The 20,211-nt window shown below is 36.8% G+C and overlaps 1 protein-coding gene across 4 annotated transcripts in view; it reads left to right on the forward strand.

Annotated features, from left to right (window-relative positions):
• Positions 1–20,189, forward strand: part of LOC106662933 (G-protein coupled receptor GRL101-like) — a 180,730-nt gene extending 160,541 nt beyond the window's left edge. For 3 of the 4 annotated variants that reach the window (XM_024228259.1, XM_024228258.1, XM_024228260.1), the window contains exons 13-30: positions 11,184–11,312; positions 11,756–11,875; positions 11,944–12,049; positions 12,106–12,180; positions 12,254–12,397; positions 12,466–12,537; positions 12,595–12,666; positions 12,738–12,809; positions 15,222–15,293; positions 15,353–15,551; positions 15,713–15,820; positions 16,702–16,900; positions 18,797–18,944; positions 19,012–19,103; positions 19,295–19,464; positions 19,525–19,581; positions 19,635–19,870; positions 19,935–20,189. In XM_024228259.1, coding sequence (XP_024084027.1) covers positions 11,184–11,312; positions 11,756–11,875; positions 11,944–12,049; positions 12,106–12,180; positions 12,254–12,397; positions 12,466–12,537; positions 12,595–12,666; positions 12,738–12,809; positions 15,222–15,293; positions 15,353–15,551; positions 15,713–15,820; positions 16,702–16,900; positions 18,797–18,944; positions 19,012–19,103; positions 19,295–19,464; positions 19,525–19,581; positions 19,635–19,870; positions 19,935–19,998 — 2,135 coding nt within the window. In that variant the 3' untranslated portion in view covers positions 19,999–20,189. The remainder of the gene's footprint in view (positions 1–11,183; positions 11,313–11,755; positions 11,876–11,943; positions 12,050–12,105; positions 12,181–12,253; positions 12,398–12,465; positions 12,538–12,594; positions 12,667–12,737; positions 12,810–15,221; positions 15,294–15,352; positions 15,552–15,712; positions 15,821–16,701; positions 16,901–18,796; positions 18,945–19,011; positions 19,104–19,294; positions 19,465–19,524; positions 19,582–19,634; positions 19,871–19,934) is intronic. The other variant, XM_024228261.1, reaches the window with a different exon arrangement.
• Positions 20,190–20,211: the final 22 nt, after the last annotated feature.

Here is a 20,211-nt window from a genome sequence, read left to right on the forward strand (position 1 = left end):
GAATAAAAACCGATCTGTAAGTATGTCGGGTACGAATGCAGGGCCGCTGGATTCGAGCCCGGGACCGTTACCTTACAGTGATGAGCGCCGTTGCTAAACCGTTGCGGCCACCGACGCCCCCCCCCCCATTAACTCCGTTTAGTCCCTCCCAATTCGTCGTAATTATACTATTAACAGCCGTTTAGCCACGCCCACTTTATTTTTATTTAATTATTCCGAAATCGTGAGATGCGGTCTGGTGTGATGTAGGTTTCAGAAAAACATTTTCTCTATCGTGCCAACTTTCGATCTTTATTGAGATCATCTTCAGTGCTCAAAGTGTTTGTCTTCTGTGTAATTGTGCCATTCTTGCGTGTCGTGTTGAGAGTTCCGTCACACGCAAGAATGGCACACCGAAGATGATCTCAATAAAGTTCGAAACGTTGGCACGATAAAGAAAATGTTTTTTAAATTGTCATATTTACAAATTCAGTAGATGTTTCACTCATTCAACATTAAAGACTTAATTCGCATAACTTGTGACATGAAGTGTACACCGTGCAAATGTTTATGTTAAGATCCTTTCAGTAGATTCACAAGGCTTGCTGAGTTGGAGTTGCTGCACTCAATAAAATCCAAAGTATGCAAGTCGGAAGGGTTCATAAATTGGCCGTTCGAATAAAATATGTGAAAGATCTTCCTTTTCGTCTAAAAGGCATAGGGAACAAAACGAAATAGGATCAATCTTGTGTATCTGTTTGGAAATAACATATTTTAGGCTACTCTCCCCAATCATGAATACTGGAGGCCCTGAAGTCTCAAGCAATTCTGCTCTCTTCTTTGCTGTTTACATTAATGACTCACCTAAATTCATAAAACATCGTTTCCATTATCTATATGCGAATGACTACCAAATTAACATTTCGTTTTCATCTCCTGGCTTACATGTTGCAACTGTAAGAGTTTAGGAGGATTTAAACTCAATTAAGCTCTTGGGCCGATGAATATGTGCTTGAACGTTGAAGTCCGAGGTTATTGGGTTCGGATTTAGTTCCTTTATTCGTTACCCCGCTAATTTCTACCCTACTAGCAAGAAACTTAAGTCCTTGACCAGACCTTGTCCTGGAAGCCTTATCACCCAGAATTCCCTACGGTGCGAAACGCTCCGTGCCAGCCACCTCCTTTCCTTTAGTACGCCCCCTTTATTCACCTCCACTTTGATTTCGGATGTGTTGTGTACAGTGTACCCGAAGCTTCATCCACCCAGGGAGTTGTAGCCCACTCAATGTGGAACTACAGCGACGACGGGTATAATGTGGTTAAGGCTCGGGGCCCTGAAAAGGTGCACCTCGTGTCCTCATCCACGTCCCTCTCTCAATCCAGTTTCCTTCACTCTTTCCTGTGACCGCTCCCAACCCTTGGTTACAGGGGGGGTGTCCGAGCGCAAAATAAAGGTGCAGCCCTGAGGGCGTGGCAACCTCTCTAAAGCACAAGCTGTACACGTATCAGTCTCGGTCGGCATGGGGCGGCGGGTGCCTTATCAGAGGCACACGAGGATTAAAATACCAGATCCTGTCTGCATAGACGGGGGAGGGTGCATAACCATCTGTACTACGGGATAACAGAAATGTTTCAAAATTCAGCCCCTGTTACTATGGGAATGGATTCGTAGTTGGCCGTGGTGAGACCCCTGGCGGGTACATAGAAAAGAGGCTGTCTTCTATCTGTGACCTTCGCACGAAACTTGCGTATGACCACCGTTATACACTCGGCTCTCACGGGATACGGCGGGTTGGACGGCAGCGAATAAGCGTTGAGGACGCTATGATTATGCTGAAAAGTCCCTTGAATGTGTGAGATTAGTGGCGGATGGAAAGGGTAGTGAATCGGTTGCTCCTACTCGAGTATGCTTTGCACGTAGGTGTAGGCTGAGATGGATAGGAGGCTTTTACCTTAGGCGGTCTCCTCAAGGGGGTGGTTAGCAATTCCACTTTAACCAAAACCGCGGCCGGAGCGGATCCGGTAGTTTCTACTCTGGGGAAGCCCCACTACTCTGGGAGGTAGAGTGGCCTTCTCTACCTAGGGAGTGCGCGAGAGACCAGGCTGATGCTTCGGCTTAGGTAGCCCTTTGCGCGCGGCATACGGTTCGGTGCTTAATGCGAACCCGACCACCCGGAATGGGCAAGCGGGGAGCGAGGTTGTCTTGGCCCTTTGGGGCTGAGCTGCCTCTACACCAATGCTGCGGCAGTAACACATTTCTGTCGTATGCGGAGGTGTCAGGTGCGGACGTTAAAGATCCTCATTGCCCTTTTAAGGACGACCGAGTATACCGGAAGCAATGTACCCGGAGCTTGAAGTCCCAATCTATACCAATGAGGTCCCACGTGACTGACCTGTACAGCTTGACAGATTTTGCTCTTTTTACCGCCGTAAATATTTCCTTAGCTTCTTTTTCATCAGACATATTCCCATTTCCCTCCCTACTATCTATATCCCTTTATTATCTATATGATCTCGTTCCTTCCTCAACCGTGCCTCCAACATACGAAATTCTCTTCTTCACTCTATCCGCCAAGCCCCGTCCCTTTTCATCTTTAAGTCCCGTCTTCTTGATCCTTTGTGCTTTCAACTTGGCATCGAAAATTTTAATTGTTCCATTTTGGTTGAATTTCGTTTTATATGTATATATTTTTTGTAAATGGATATCTTTAGACTGGAATCTTTGAAAATATTGAATTATTGATTAATTATCGAAGAGAACTTTCAGTAGTTAAGATTATTTTTCATTTCATGGTGATAGTTTTCTGTATAGTGTATGTGCATTCGTCATAGGCCCAACCATGATGCAGGATTCTTTGACATATATACAGAATACACAAATGAGACTTTAAACTTTTTTTCTTTTTTCCGTGAGTACGACTGAGGTCTTGAACAACAGGACCAAGAGAGTAAAACCAAGTCTCAAGTCCCATGTTCACTTCGGATTACAGTGTATTGTGCATAATCCTTTTTCAAGCTCTATTTGAAGTTTCAAACCGGGCTGTCGAATCGTCGTTGGGGGTGGGAAAGGCGGGTCTTAACCTCGTTTTCGCTTCAAACTCTAAAGCACTAATTCGAAGCATTTATTTGTCGAAATGAATCGGATAAAGATTTAAAAAAGGCCACAGTTAAAAATTAAACTATCAGACTCGGAGATTAAAATCACTAAACTGACTAATTAACAGTCAAATCAATCGTTAATTACTTATGTGTTAATACTGTACTATACATTCAACAAATCATACCATATGGACATTTCATTTGTCCAATGTTTCCTATTGCATACACCTACCTTCATTGAAAACCTAAAGACCAATCCTCATCCTAACTTACTTTTATAATGTTGTACCTAAGAACTACTCATTTTCCCTCATAATGGATGTTTTCCTCTATAAAGATAATCTCAAAGCTTTATAAATCTCAATCATATCGCCCGACAAGCCTTTTTCCTATCCTAGGAAAAATCCTCGAGAAGCTCCTTCTGAAATGAATCATTCCCATTCTAAAAGAACAAAACATTATCCCATCTCACCAGTTTGGCTTCCGCAAACACCATTTCTTAATCCAGTAATGTCATCGTGATGTACACGCAATATCTTCATCAGTTGAGCTGAAACAGTGTTCTGGTGCTTTCTTTGATGTGGCTCAAGCTTTCGGTAGGGTCTATCATCCGGGTTTGCTGTGGAAGCTCAAGAGCATCCTTTCCTAACCTACTTCCTTACCCACCGTTTCAGTCCGCCAGGGAATATCCGTCTCTGACTACTATTCTGTTAAGGCTGGAGTCCCACAGGGTGGTATCCTTGGTACCATCTTGTATTCCACACTGCCCAGCCCGACACTTTCGCAGTTGATATTGCTATTTTATCTTATCACAGAATACCTCTCACATCACTCCCAACAAGCTCACCTTATCCAAGAACCTTGGCTCATGAAGAATCGATCCGATTCGGATTATTAGTGGGATTTAATTAACTAAAGTGAATTGGAACTAGGTTTTCAAAGAAAAGGTCGAAAGGGTTAACAAGAACAAGAGGGTGGTGCCATAGCCTAGCGGTAGCAATTTGAAGTAAAACTTTAATCTTATAACAATATTTTTAACAACGTGGAGCTTATCTCAAAGGATAAGCTAATCAGCAAAGGCTCGGGAGTGCGAGCTGAGCTACGAAAGGACGAGGAAGAACTCTCTCTCAATTTTGCTTGAAGGCACCTGCTCTTTTTTGTGTAAATGGCAAGGAGAGTGCGTATGTCATAGATCACATATTTTTATTTTTATTTTTTCAAATCTAAATACATTTATGTTTTTGAAGGCTTTGTTATAATTTATTTGGAGCAGGTCCCAATTTTGGTCTTTTCCGTTTAATTTAATTGAGTTTGTGGCACAAATATTTTTTCTTATTTTTATTTTACGCTCGCAAGGAAACGAGTTTGCTTCCTGTGAAGGAGATTCACGCTAACACGTAATAAATATTGAAACGATTTAAAATGCTTTATTACCTACTCAACCGACAATCAAAATTACCATCAAAATCAAAACTTTCGACATACACATACCTGCTCAAACCTATCTGGATGTACGGGTGCCAAGTATATGGATCGGCCAAGTATTCCAATATTCAAAGATAACAAAGTTTTCAATCCAAAATTTTAAGGCTAATTGTTTCTGCCCCTTTTTACGTATACAATAACACACTTCACAGAGATCTTCAAATACCAACAGTTTTTTCATCCGTCAAAATATATTACAGACGTTTTCATAGTAAATTACAAAATCACATTAACACACAAAATACGACCTCTTAAATGATTAATATCATTTCATTAATCCAAAGCGGCTTTGTCTATAACGCCCGTAATGCCACAAACACAAATTACCCAATCTGCTGGTTGTATATAATACATGTATAGTTGGAGATACAATGAAATTTTTAAAAAATTATTTAGCAAATAATAAACATTATTAAAAAAAATCACTAGGTTCGTGATCCGCTTGACCAATTAATATCTTTCAATTAATTAAGGTTTTTAGTTGAGATAAAAAAGTCAGGGTCACGAGCGGGATTCGAACCCACGACCTTCGGCTAAATACGCCGCTACTCTACCACTTGAGCTATCGTGACTTCGATCCACTCGGACGCCAACTTCTTTCAGCTTGGTAAAATATTCAGCTCCTCGTAGAAATTACGCTGCCGGTTTCTTGGTGATGGAACTGATCCCTATCTCCTCACATTGGGAGCAACACGAATAAACATTTTGAGGTAGTTCACTAGTTTTCGTGGTCCGCTTGACCAATTAATATCTTTCAATTAATTAAGGTTTTTAGTTGAGATAAAAAAGTCAGTGTCACGAGCGGGATTCGAACCCACGACCTTCGGCTTGATACGCCGCTGCTCTACTTGAGCTATCATAACCTCGATCCTCTCGGACACCAATTTCCCATCTTAACCCCACCTTTTGAATTTTCCCTCCTTTTTGCCGTTTGTCAAATTATAAATATTATTAAAAAAACTTTCCTCCGAAAAGAAAACCCAGATCATTAATGATAATATAAATAAATTTAAGTCTTTTAAAGACAGTTGAGATTTTCTCAAAACTTATGTTCATAATAAAACTTTTCCTTTTCTAGTATAGCTCTGAAAGATGGACTTATATACTTTGAAAACTTTTTGAAACCTTCTATTAATTGCTTTTGAAATTCAGTATGCAGAGCCATTATATTGAAGATGTAGTAGCCTGCCTAAAAAACTGCTAAAAATAATAAAAGCACGGCAGAATTCCCTATGAATTTTAGAAAAACTTGTTTTTTTAATGAAATAATTAAAGCTTTGAACTTCATTTATGAAGAAAAGTTCCTGGAAATTTTACAAATTCAATCAATTTTCCACTTCACTAAAAGGGAAGCATTTCCCAAGTAGGTAATTAACTATAGAGAAATAAGTTTTGGTAACACTAAAGGTAATTTGTTTACCTGGTTGCTCTCGAATAGAATTCGTTATATGAAGAGCTAAGTAATATATTTAATGAGTTTCAAGTTATTTAAAATGTTTCGTAAGATGTATATACGTTAATGAGTCAATTCAAATCAGATTGGGCGTAAAACAGCAGAAACTTTACATATTTTGTCTTGATTTCAGCCCGGCTTTTGTCTTATATTTTAAATCAAATCACAATGGGACGACCGAGTTGGTGTGTCACGGATTTGGATCAAACTTTTTTTGTTTAATCAAAAATATAAAACACCAATCCACCACTTCTTGTGAATAACCCTGGTTTCGCCCCAAAAAAATTTTTTTGAAAGTAGAAATTTTCAGTTTTTTAATATTTTCATTTCGCCGTTCTACTTGCACAAATCAACTGTGTGAATATATCATTTGGCAGCATTTTTGAGATAAATTTAAATAAAAATAAAAAAGATAGATGTAGCTAAATGTAGCTCATTGAGTACACTAGTCTTGAAGTGCACTAATAATTAATTAATTAATTGAAGAGACAAACGAGCAGGAGGCAAAAGAACAATGTCATCTGCAAAGGCTAGCTGATTAATTTTTAATTTATTGATCTTAATTCCTCCTTCCACAAACTGCTTAATTTCATTTATAAACAATGAAAACAACAATGGGCTCGACAAGCAACCCTGTTTTACACCCATTGCGCTCTGAAAATGTAATGATAGCTGGTTAAGATACCAGACAGAACTAGTTGTACCAGATATAAGCTTTTTAATATATTTATATTTGTTATTGATATTCCACATTGACAAGGGAGTGACCAAGACTTTAAAAAAATTGAAAGTTGAAATTTTCGTTTTTTAATATTTTTATTTCGCCGTTCCACTTGCTCCAATCAACTATATTAATATACATCATATTACAGATTTTTGAGATAAATTGCAATAAAAATGCAGTAAAAGTTATCAAAGTTAATCAATAACCAAAAAATTTCTAAAAATCAAATATTTTTCAAGCAAATTAGGTCGCAAAAAAAATTTTTTTCGTAAAATTTGCATGAAATTTTACCTCTACAGACCTCTAAATACAATGTGGTTTTTTCAAATTAAAATTTGGCCCGAAATCCAAGCAATAACTTCTTTTCTTCGTTTATTTATTTTAAATATTTACGTATATTTATATTATTTAAATCGTTATTTATGATTCAAAAAATATGATTTTTGGTGTAATAATTTCATTTTTGGTTAGCATAAAAACAAAAATGTTCTACGACGGAGAATATTCCAATCAAAAGATAAATCAACAAAATACTGCTTTTTTTTGCAAATTTAAACATTCTGTAAGCAAAGTAGGTCAGCAAATGATCAAAACTTGGATTTGACCTCATTTCCGAGATTCTAGCGTTCTAAAACCCTTAGATAACGATTTTCGCGAAAATCAGTGTAAATTAATTTTTTGGCTGATAATTTCAGCTTTTGCGTGATCGACGTTCCTAGTGCATGCTCGAACATCATTTTCCTCAAAAACTAGTGGACCGATTTTCATTGTTAATAATTCGTTATAAAGAAATAGTCAAGAACATTTTATAACCGTATCAAACATTAAAATCGGGCTATTATTTTCATTTGATAAAACGAGATTAATTTCTGACAAATAATTTTCCTATCTTGTGTATTTCCTTATAGAAATCTTTTATATATTTTTATGGTGCATATGTCGTTAAAAAGCTGCGTTTCTCTTCTTTCGAATGGTATGTTTGAGGTTAAAATCCTTTTAGCCGTTTTTGAATTATAGCCGTTTAAATCAGATATTCCGATAACGACTTCCTATCGGAAAAATTTTATGGGTCAAAAAATCGATAAATTTAAATTCAAACAAAAATTTATTTTTAGGGATCTCAGAGGTGCTAAAACGAAATTTAATATTAGTTTTACGGAAAAAAATTTAAGACCTAGTTTACTTGAAAAATATTTGGTTTTTAGAATTTTTTTGGTTATTGATTAACTTTGATGGCTTTTACTAAATTTTTATTGCAATTTATCTCAAAAATCTGTAATATGATGTATATTCACATAGTTGATTGGAGCAAGTAGAACGATCAAATAAAAATATAAAAAAACGGAAATTTCAACTTTCAATTTTTGTTTTTTTTTTTAAGACGCACCAACTTGGTCGTACTCTTGTCAGTGTGGAATACCAACAAAAATTATAAACATACTAAAAAACATTATGATTTTTCCTTCGTTGAGGTGGGATAATAGGTCATCTCAAAAAACCACAACCAGTTTTTATCCACACGTTTCGGATTTATTTTAATCCTTCCTCAGGTGAGATAACGCAATCGTTAAAACAGTGGTATTAAAAAAGCTTATATACAGGTACAACTAGTTCTGTCTGGTATCTTAACCAGCTATCATTACATTTTCAAATCAAAATGGGTGTAAAACAGGGTTGCTTGTCGAGCCCACTGTTGTTTTCATTGTTTATAAATGAAATTAAGCAGTATGTGGACGGGGGAATTAAGATCAATAATTTAAAAATTAATCCACTAGTCTTTCATTCGTTCTTTTGCCTCCTGCTCGTTTGTCTCTTCAATTAATTAATTAATTATTAGTGCACTTAAAGACTAGTGTACTCGGTGAATCTTTTATTAAATTTGAAAAACAATAAATTAGTTATACTTTGGACCTTTGAAACAAAATCTATTGAGGCCATTAAAAAGTTATAAATACATGGGTGTGACCCTTTCTTCATCCATGTCATTAGAACATTCCAGCGAGCGGTTATCTAGGTCAAAGCTTTTCAAAAACTCCAAGCTACATATTGTAAGTTAGAATTCCCAAGTATGGGATTTCAAAATGTAAAAAAAATGAAAGAATTAAAGTACTTTGGGTTTTTTTTATAAAGAAAATTTGAAATCCCCCAACACGCCAAATTATATTTTGTGCTTAGAGACCAAGGTATATCCAATATTTCTATTTGCTTAAGTTACACATAAAGTATATATATAAATGTATGAAATTATCATACAACAGATATCCTTTTATGGTAACTTATGAGCTGATATTGAAGAAACTATTCTGATATCCAAAATGGTCGAATCATTGTAATTTTAATCATATTTCATTACCTGGTTTAATTAGTAGGCAACTGGACATACTTATAAGATGTTATAAGTAAAATCCAAATAAATTTAAGTGAAAAATGTGTACCTATGTCATCTAGTACCATTTATCATTTATTATAAACAAGTAAATAAAGTCTTAAAAGATATCGGTCCCTGGTTCGAAAAAGGGAAAGGCCATAAGACTACGCATAGGTCATACAAGAATAACGCACGGGCACCTTCTTCCGGAAAGGGAATAACGGATCGCTATTCCGGTACCTCAGGGCTATATGGATTTTTAAATGTTTATACTTTTTTTATGTGTGTTTGTGTTGTGTCTGTGTTGACGTTTGTTAATTTATTGGAATGAATGTAATTTATTAGCATGAAAGTAAGGGTGATTTAACCCCGCCCCGAGGTATATCGAGTACTCTGGGGTGATTGAGCGACGTCAGGAGAGTAAAAGTAATTTATTAGCAAGAATGGAGTGAGTTCGACCCCGTCCCGAGGAATATCGAGTACTCTGGGGTGATTGAACGACGTCAGGAGAGTACAAGTAATTTATTAGCGAGAATGGAGTGAGTTCGACCCCGCCCCGAGGAATATCGAGTACTCTGGGGGAGTGAATGTGACCAGACATGTATGTTTGTTGTTTCTATTCTCTATTTGACAACCTGAGGTATAAACGAGAGTCTAGCATTCTAGGATATCAACTTAGTATATATTTGAAATCAGAGAGTCAGTGACCAGATCGAGACGCTCAAATAGCTGCAGTTTTAAACAAAATACGCGCGGAAGAAGAGCAAAAGAAGGAAAACACGCAGAGGGCCGGCGATGACCTTAGCGTTTTGTCGGCCTTATAAACTTCCCACTTTATTATTATTAAAGACTTAAAATATGATTATTGTGATGATTTAAATTTTATAGAGATTAGTTGGATATTAAAAGCTACCGGAGAAAAAAACTCAATCCTAAGCTCAATGGTAGCTATATTTGATACATCAGAATTCAAGAAACAGTTACTGTATCTAAAAAAGGCACCATTTCAATACGTTTGATGTGGGAGGAGTAATGAAGGGATGAGCCAATAGAAGAAAATTGAAGTGTTGGGCGAACAAGGGGAGTTTTACAAGGAACATCAATTCGAATGAAACTTTTTTTTGGTGGCACCAGGTTGAAAAATACGTATTTGACACCTGTTGGAGCATGAAAATGGACCCTAAGGGCGAATTTTTTACTTTTTTAGTACTTTCTTTTAATTTAGGTTTTGATTATATATAAACTCAAATCTGCAATGCGCACAATACGCACGTGTATAGAGTTTAGACTGTCACTTCCCGCAGTCCACAGGAATTACCAAATTTTGTGAAGGACGAAAAAAAAAAAAACCGTAAGGACTCGAGATTTACCCACCTCGGGTGTTGGCAGTCCGGGGTACGACCTCGGTCTTATCCGTCCAGAGACTGGGGCGATTTTGGGCTGCAAGGGTCATTTCAGTCCCAACGTAATCAATCTCCCATTCTTCTCTCACTCAATCTTAAATACATTCTTTCCTATTTACACACCATTCGCTCAGTTAAGTTGGTGGAGTACGGGATTTTCCATCACCCTAGACACTTATTGTAAACTAACCTAAAGGGCGACTCAATTTTCTGCCATCGGCGCTCTCACACTACGCCAATAAATACATTCACTCACTTAGGAGACAGAGTATCAGTACAATGTACAGTAAAAAAAAAAAAAAATACTTTTTCCTCTGAGAATCGGAACAGGGGACCCAAATAACCGCTGCCCTGCTCAAGCACGATTCTCATATCGGGTGGAATCGTACATGCTCCCTATATGGAGCCAAGGAATGGCATCCTTCAATTAAGTGGAACATCGAGCAACCTTCTCTACACGATGGACACATATGTGTGGGTTTTCTGTTTGAACTTATTTCTCTTAGTGTTTAGGCCAGAGTAGATTGTGATGGAAACGAAGCTAAGGTAGATTTGAGCCCGAACACAAAAGCCAATTACAGCCAATTTCGGCCTTGGCGGTCGGATATCGATCGCGATGTTTTTTTATTGTTGTAGATGATGATGTAAAATTGAGAATATCATATTTTCCAGCTTTCGTCGACTGTGGCCCGGATGAGTTCAGGTGCCAGAACGGCCAGTGCGTCGACAAGAAGCAGAGGTGCTTCAACTCGGGCAACCCGAGGGAAGGATGCGCCGATCTGTCACATCTCATCAAATGCGGTGAGTTCTTGAGAACGTATTGTAGAATACTTTCTATCGCATTATGCAGATGGGGCATTTATTTCGTAGAAAAATCCTAAAATGTCACCTAAAACCCCAACAAACATAAGCTTGTTCAACTCGGCATTAGTACGTCTTTTTGAAAAAAGGGACTATTTAAGAATTTTCCTTAAATTTTGTAGTAGTCCTAATGTAAACATTGAGCAAATCTGATTATAAAAGATGATCATTACTTGTAATTTCTTCTCCCCTTTAATTAAAACCAAGGATTAAAGGATAAAAACAATTTAGAAGTCTCTAGCAGGACAAGCTCGTGTCTCGAAAGTGAGGCTTACTCAACTAATTAGCCAGAGTGGCTCTCAAGTTTTCCTATCCAGGATTAAAGGATTTAGGGAGGCGTTTATCGTGAAATTAACTGAGCGTTTAAAATGTTCTTTCGACAGAAAACGTGACCTGCACCCCGGGGCAGTTCAAGTGCAAAAACGGCCCTTGCCTCAACGAATCGCTCCTATGCAACAAAGTCATCGACTGCAAGGATTCCTGGGAAGACGAGTCCAACTGCAGTAAGCCAAATTTCCGAAATAATCTCTCTTTTGATCCTTTTAATCAAATATTCGACACAATTTTCAAGCCTTCCACTGTTCCAATTCCAACTGCCCTTGCAAAGACGTGCACATCAACTGCACCGGCTTCGGACTCGGTGAGATCCCAGAAACCGAAAAAGAAATCACGCGATTGTGAGTGTTTTTATTGTATTTGTTATGTTCTGTTATTAAAATTCATTATTTTCTAGCCATTTCGGAGGGAACAGGCTCAATTCGAGCCTACACAACGGGACCTTCGCACGCCTTGGACGTCTCGTCTATCTGTAAGTAAAGACTTTTTTTAAATTAAGTAAATATGTAAATGGTTTACTTTATTTTTTATTTTATAACAAAAAGGGATTTGAGCAATAACAGCATCACACACTTGACGCCGATGATGTTCAGCACCCTATGGCGACTGACGGTCCTTAACCTACAAGACAACGACATCCAAGTCCTCGAGAACGGCACCTTTTACGGTCTGCCCAACGTCAACGGGCTGTAAGTCCGACTGTCTCAATCCAAACGTTTTTAAGTCCGACAAAAATTGAAATTTTACCTTTGTCCAGGCACCTCCAGGGGAATAGGATCAGGAAGATACACGCCCTCGCATTCTTCGGCCTCTCCTCCCTGCCAAATCTGTAAGTCCCAGGTATTTGAGTCAAAGTCCATTCAAGCAAAATCGTTTCTTGTTAAAGCGTTCTGAGGAATCTGAGCATCAGAAACATCGAACCGCACGCTTTCGTCGGCCTACGAAAAGTCGTGAGCATGTAAGTTATTGACTATTGATTTATTGACTTAAAACACAGATTTATTCCTAGATTGTATCTTATCTGTCCAGCGACCTGTCGCAGAATGAAATAGAGCACCTCCTCGACGGCACACTCAACGGACTACCTCGACTTTTGTACCTGTTAGTACGTATTTTTCAACTCGATTAGTTAATAAAAGTGGCAGAAGGTCCAAAGAATTTTTGTACACTGTCCATTATGTGTGGGTCCGCCTGTTCTCGGTCTAAGCAAAACTTATTCATTACAATCATGTTTATTTCAAAATTGAATGGTTGGTTGATCATAATCAATCATATAAGCCTGCCGAGCTGATGATCTTTTGAGTAAAATTGCATGGGCCGCGAGGAGAAATGCAGATTCAGAGTGGCGACCATCAAAAGACAAGAGTGGATCATTTACGATCAAACTTCCATATTCTTTCTATTTATACAATAATAATAATAATAATAAGATGAATAATCTCTACTAAGTAAAGACACTACGACCGGCCCAGTTGTTTTTCCAGTATTCTACTCGCTTTTAACATTTAATATCCGTACTTCGACTTAAACACGCAAAATTACTATAAATATTCCTTTTATGAATAGTTCTTTTCCTATTTAACAGCTCCATCAGTAACTCACACAAAGATAACCTTTCTTACTCTTTATCTATCAACCTTTCTTACTCTGAACACATAAAATTTTTAACATAATTTTTTAACTGTCAGCCTTTCTCACTATATAACACGCAAGACCACTCTTCAACTGTCAACCTTTCTTATTCTTTATCACGCAAATCTACTCTTTAAATATTAGCCTTGGTTATTCTTTAACTGTCAGACTTTTTTATTCTTTACATATGGGCTTGATTATTCCTTAATTTCCAGTTTTCCTTCCTCTAAACACGCAAAATCACTCATTCATTGCTTATTTTTTTACTATCGACAAATCGCACTTTCACTATCAGCCGTTTTTTCTTTATCTATCGAAAATCAGTCTTTCTTACTCTCAGTCATTTTTCCTATTGAAGAGCTTAATCTTTAATTCATACATCAGATTTTTCTTATTCTTTAACTGTCAACCTTTCATACTCTGTAACACACAAAATCACTCTTTAACTGTCAACCTTTACTTACTTTTTTAACTATCAACTTTTCTTATTCTGTAACACTCAAAATTACTGTTTAACTGATGGCCTTTTGGACTCTTTATCACGCAAAATCACTCATTCACGAACAGCCTTGCTTATTCTTTAACTGTCAGACTTTCTTATTCTCTAAGTATGAGCACTGATTATTCTTTAATTATCACCCTTTCGTACTTTTTAAGGCGCAAAATCACTCATTTACTTTCTTATTTTTAACTATCATCACTCATTAAAACCTTTGAAACTTTTTTTTTAACTATCAGTTTTTCTTACTCTTTAACTATCAGTTTTTCTTACTCTTTAACTATCAGTTTTTTCTTACTCTTTATCAACCTTTCTTGCATTGTACCACACAAATTCATTCTTTAACTGATGGACTCTTTATCACGCAAAATCACTCATTCACGAACAGCCTTGCTTATTCTTTAACTATCAGACTTTCTTATTCTCCAAGTATGAGCACTGATTATTCTTTCATTATCACCCTTTCTTACTCTTTAAGACGCAAAATCACTAATAAACTTGCTTATTTTTTAGCTATCAAAAATCACTCTTTAACTATCAGCCTTTCTTCCTCTGTCTTTCTTTCTATTTAACACCTCAAATATTAATTCACATTCAATCATTAAAACCTTTGAACCTTTTTTTTTTTTTAATTTTTTATTTAACTATCAGTTTTCCTTACTCTTTAACAATCAACCTTTCTTACATTGTAACACACAAATTCATTCTTTAACTTCCGCCTTTTTTCCTCTTTATCACTCCAAATCACTCATTCACGAACAGCCTTGCTTATTCTTTAACTGTCAGACTTTCTTATTCTCTAAGTATGAGCACTGATTATTCTTTAATTATCACCCTTTCGTCCTCTTTAACATGCCAAATCACTCATTCACTATCAGCCTATCTTATTCTTTAACGATCAACATATAACTCTCAGCGAGTCTTACTTTTTAGCAAACTTACACTTAAACTCACAGCTTTCTTATTCTTTAACACACAAAATCACTCTTTAATAAGCTGATCTTACTCTCTCATTCTTACATTTAACAGCTCAATCACATAGTCACAGTCTTTCTTTTTTAACTATCGGCATGTCTTATTTTATCATGGGCAAAGCACTCTTTACCATTCTGTATTTACCTCTTTTACCTTCCAGCCCTTCTCACTATTTGACACCACAATTTTGAACGTACACTGTCTCTCTTTTATCTACTCTTACTTTCTCTGGTACTGGCTCTTTTACTATTGCTCACTCTTAAACTTTGTCATCTTTTAACGCTCACTCTTTAACTTCTTATCAAAAACCTGATTGGTCTTTGTAGAAGATATTATTTTTAAATATTTTCAGTGTGTTTTTGTACGATTTCTGATTCGAATTGAAAGTCTTTTCGATGATGTTGCAGAAACATAAGCAGCAACAGGATCAAAGTGATAGACCCGAATGTGTTTAGAGCAGTGACCACATTGGAAAAGCTGTAAGTTATTTGTTTAATTTTTAAAGATTGAAGATTGAAGATTTGTCCGTGTGAATCAGTGAAACGGACGAGTTTCGCTTCTGCTGCTTGGCCCGCGAGGTGCCCTCCTGCTCGCCTCCCCAGGACGAGTTCTCCTCCTGCGAAGACCTCATGAGCAACATGGTCCTCCGGGTCTGCGTCTGGGCCCTGGCTGTCGTCGCCACGGTCGGCAACCTCCTCGTCATCGCATGCCGTGCCCGGTACAAACACTGCAACCAGGTACGTAGCTTTTTTCCCCAAACGAACCAGACATACGACAAACGAGCACCCTTTGGTTCCGCGGTTGGCCAGAATTGAATTTGACCCCTTTTGCCACCCTCCATTTTTGTCTTCATCTCGTTTTTTTTTTTTTTTTTAACGGACCGAATGTTGCTTTTCAGAATGCCAAATTCAAATGGCCAACCAGGGGCAGAAAACCGTTCATTGAGAAGAAGCTATTCGATTCGTTTCCAGTTAGAAAGCCTCAAACGGGAGTCTCCGACCCAAATGTAAAAGAAAAAATCTTTGGGATCAAAAAGAAAGCATGTCTATTTCACTTATTTTACTTTACTTTTATCCCATTCCCATTTTCATTAATCACACAAAAAACAGACCTTTAATTAAATTATTTTAATTTTATGCTAATTTCCCTTTTTTTCGATTAGTTTTGATTCTTCCATTTCCGGTTTTGAACGTTAACAAAGGCTCTTTATGTTTTTATATTTTATCGAAATCATAGCATGAAAGCAAAAATAAAACACTGCCTAAGGTGACCATTTTGTAAAGGACTAGATCTCTGTAGAAAGTAAAAAAAAAAGACGTTGCTTGATAGATTAAGTCCCCTTGCACGATACAAAAGCTATGACACTATTGGACTTATTTGAAAGAATACTAGCGGCTAAACATAAGCGTGCCCGTACTAAAGATTTTTTTGCATTCCATTCACGATTCAAAGTAAATAAGAAATAAGTATCTTAAATATCATGAACACAAATTGGTAATAAAATTTAATTGATAAATTATAAATCCAATTCGTTTAGCTCACAATTGTGATCATGACTTGTCCATGGACTTTAGTATTTTGTGATTTAGCAGCTTTGGTATATATATTTTTTTTTATCTGTAGATTGTAGATTTATTGAAAATAGTTTAATTGTAGCGATGCGTCTGCAGGTCACCTTAGTTAGGTCCAGGTGTAAATCTTTTCAATTGTTCTTTCATATTAATATTAAAAAATATAACCCATTAACCTATTAGTTGTATATTCTCATGAAATTATCTTTTGCCTTCCTCGCTCAAGAGATTAGCGCTTTTTTTTAGTATTACTATTGTTTGTTCTAATTATATTGTACATTTTATAGTTTAAATCGAAAGCTTTTTGTCATTTCAGGTACATTCGTTCCTCATAACGAATCTGGCCCTGGGCGACCTTTTGATGGGGTCGTACCTTTTGCTCATAGCCCTCGTCGATTGGCATTACAGGGGTGTTTACATCATACACGATTCGACTTGGAGGTCTTCGCCCCTTTGCTCTTTTGCCGGGTTCATATCCACCTTTTCCAGCGAGCTCTCCGTCTTCACGCTGACCGGTTCGTCTAATTTCAAGTCAGTTACAATTTCCCCTTTCACACTCTTTAACTACCATCCTTACTTGTTCTTTAACTCGCAAACTCACTCTTCAACTATCAGCCTTATTCACGCTTTAATTATCAGCTTTCCGTACACTTTAACTATTAACCTTACTTACTCTTTAACTATCATCCTTACTTGTTCTTTAACTCGCAAACTCACTCTTCAACTATCAGCCTCAAAATCGTCATTTAACTAACAGCTTTTTCTTGTTTTTTTAACTATCAGCCTTACTTCTATTCAACGTGTAAATTCACTCTTTAACTATCAGCCTTTCGTACTCTTTTACTATCATCCTCACTTACTCTTTAATGCGCAAACTGTTTAACTATCAGCCTACCTTACTTTTAACACGCAAGCTCACTCTTCAACTATCAGCCTACCATACTTTTTAACACGCAAACCCACTCTTTAACTATCAACCTCAAAATCGTCATTTAAATAACAGCTTTTACTTGTTTTTTTTTTTAACTATCAGCCTTACTTCTATTCAACGTGTAAATTCACTCTTTAACTATCAGCTTTTCGTACTCTTTCACTATCATCCTCACTTACTCTTTAATGCGCAAACTAACTGTTTAACTATCAGCCTACCTTACTTTTTAACACGCAAACTCACTATTTTACTATCAACTTTTCATATTTAGCTATCAACCTTACTTACTCTTTAACACGCAAACTGACTCTTCAAACTGGTAGTAATTCTTCTCTTTAACACACAAAATCATTATTTACGTAACAACTTTTATTCGTTCTTTAACTATCAGCCTTGGCTTCTATTCAACATGTAAATTTACTCTTTAACTATCAGCTTTTCGTACTCTTTAACTAATATCCTTACTTATTCTTTAATGCGCAAACTAACTCTTTAACTATCAGCATATCTTACTTCCTTTTTTTACACGCACACCTACTCTTAAACTATCAGCCTTTTATTTTATTCTTTGGCTATCAGACTTTCCTATTCATTAAATATTAGCCTTCATTATTCTTTAATTATCAGCCTTATTTTTCAATTATCAAAAAATCACTCCTTTACTATCAGTCTTTTTTATCCTTTAACTATCAAACTCACATAATCATCACCTTTGTTACTCTTCAACTATGGGCTTTTCTTACTCTTTATCACATAAAATCACTCTTTAACTATCAGCCTTACTCGCTCTCTAACATCCAAACTCACTCATAGACCTCGCAGTAATTATTCTCTTTAACAGCCTTCTTACTCTTTTACCATCAGTCTTGCTTGCTGGTTAACTGTCAGCCTCCTTTAATCTTTAACTTGTAAAATCACTCTTTAACTATCAGCCAAAATCTTTAACAACCAGCCTATGTTATACATTAACGTGCAAAATTACTCATTCATTAAGAGCCTTGCTTACTCTTTAAAGGTCCATCTTACACCTTAACTATCAGTCTTACTCTGCAATTATCAACCCTTCTTACTCTTTAACAATCAGCCTTTCATACTCTTTAAATGCAAATTTTAACTCTCGGCTTTTTTTAAATTTAAGTCTCACTATTTCTTCTTTTATGCTTAACGCTCTTTAACACTCAACCATTCTTAAGCTTTAGCTTAACTCTCAGTATTTCACTTTTTTTACGTTCTGGGCTATCTTGCCTCGATTCCTTGTACTTTCTCACTCTTTAAAGCAGTTCTTATAAGGCTTTCACCTTTTTAACCCTCGTGGTCATTATTTAACTTTCAGTCTTTCTTACTATTTAACACCTTCACACCCTTTATAATGTAGCTTCTTCTCTAGCTCTTGCCCTTACCTGTTTCAAGTCTTCTACCTCACTGTCTTTGCTCTGACCAGTTCAAATGTCATCATTGATTGTTTTGTTTTCTTTTTTAGTCATCACCCTGGATCGGTTTCTCGTAATTATATTCCCATTTAGGGTGAGGCGCCTTGAGATGAAGAGGACACGTATGCTGATGGCATTCGGTTGGGTCATAGCAGCCTGCTTATCAGCAATACCTTTATTGCACATCGATTATTTCAAGTAAAGTTTTATTTTAGATGTTAAAGGGGGGAATTTTTTTTTTTAATTTATTTGTTTGTTTGTTTAGAAATTTCTATGGCAGGTCTGGCGTTTGCCTGGCCTTGCATATTACGCCGGATAAGCCCAACGGTTGGGAATACTCTGTTTTTGTCTTTCTATGTGAGTGTTGTTGTTTTGTTGTTTTGTTTTTTTTTGTTTTTTTTTTTTTTGTATGTGTTTGTTTCATATTTTGCTTCGNACGGTTGGGAATACTCTGTTTTTGTCTTTCTATGTGAGTGTTGTTGTTTTGTTTTTTTTTGTTTTTTTTTTTTTTGTATGTGTTTGTTTCATATTTTGCTTCGTTTGTTTAGTTTTAAACTTGGTGTCGTTTACTGTGATAGCTGTTGGCTATTTGTGGATGTTCTTGGTCGCAAGGACAACTCAGCACGCGGTGCACAAAGAAAGGACGGCCTATTGCACCTCTGAGTCTGCCATGGCGTGGCGCATGACCCTCCTCGTAGCGACAGATGCTGCTTGTTGGGTATAAAAAAAAAATTGTAATAAAACGTTCAATAATTTAAACAATTTTAAATTTTTCCAGGTTCCGATTATAATATTAGGAGTCGTCTCCCTGGCGGGATTCACCGTACCGACTCAGGTAAATTTCAAAAGTCAAGTATATTGGAAAAGAAAATTACGACTTTGTGCCAGGTGTTCGCTTGGGTTGCTGTCTTCATCCTGCCGTTGAATGCCGCAGTGAACCCAATCCTGTATACGCTGTCGACTGCGCCTTTCCTCACACCGGCGAGGCACGGCTTCCTTTCGTTCAGGCGTTCCTGCAAACTGTCACTGTCGCAGGACCACAGGAGGACGCTGTCCACTGGTCTCAACCACTACACCGGCCGTGGAAGTGTTGAACTCTACTCAATGACTCGACGTTCTATGAGGTATTTAACATAAACAATTTAATATTTTATATATGTATAAATAAAAATATACTTTCATTTTTAGAAACAGCCTCGACACATCTGTCACAGAGCAAGGCGTCGTCCTCCCATTGAACAAAGTCAAGTGACAACGACCCCGGTCCCAAAAGAGGGCCCCGAATGAACTTTATGACTAAAAATTTGTGAATATTTTCCTCGTACCAAACAAAATTACGGCGGTTTTACATCATGAAAATCTCCAAGGCTGTGAACTAGTGTACATTAATTTTAAAAAAATGCTTTATTCTGGAAAAAAATATATATATTACATATTATATATATAAAAAAGTGTTCTATTTTGT

Source organism: Cimex lectularius, unplaced genomic scaffold (genome assembly GCF_000648675.2).
Source record: "Cimex lectularius strain Harlan isolate CLEC.00 unplaced genomic scaffold, Clec_2.1 scaffold265, whole genome shotgun sequence".
In the NCBI taxonomy this organism is placed as follows: domain Eukaryota; kingdom Metazoa; phylum Arthropoda; class Insecta; order Hemiptera; family Cimicidae; genus Cimex; species Cimex lectularius.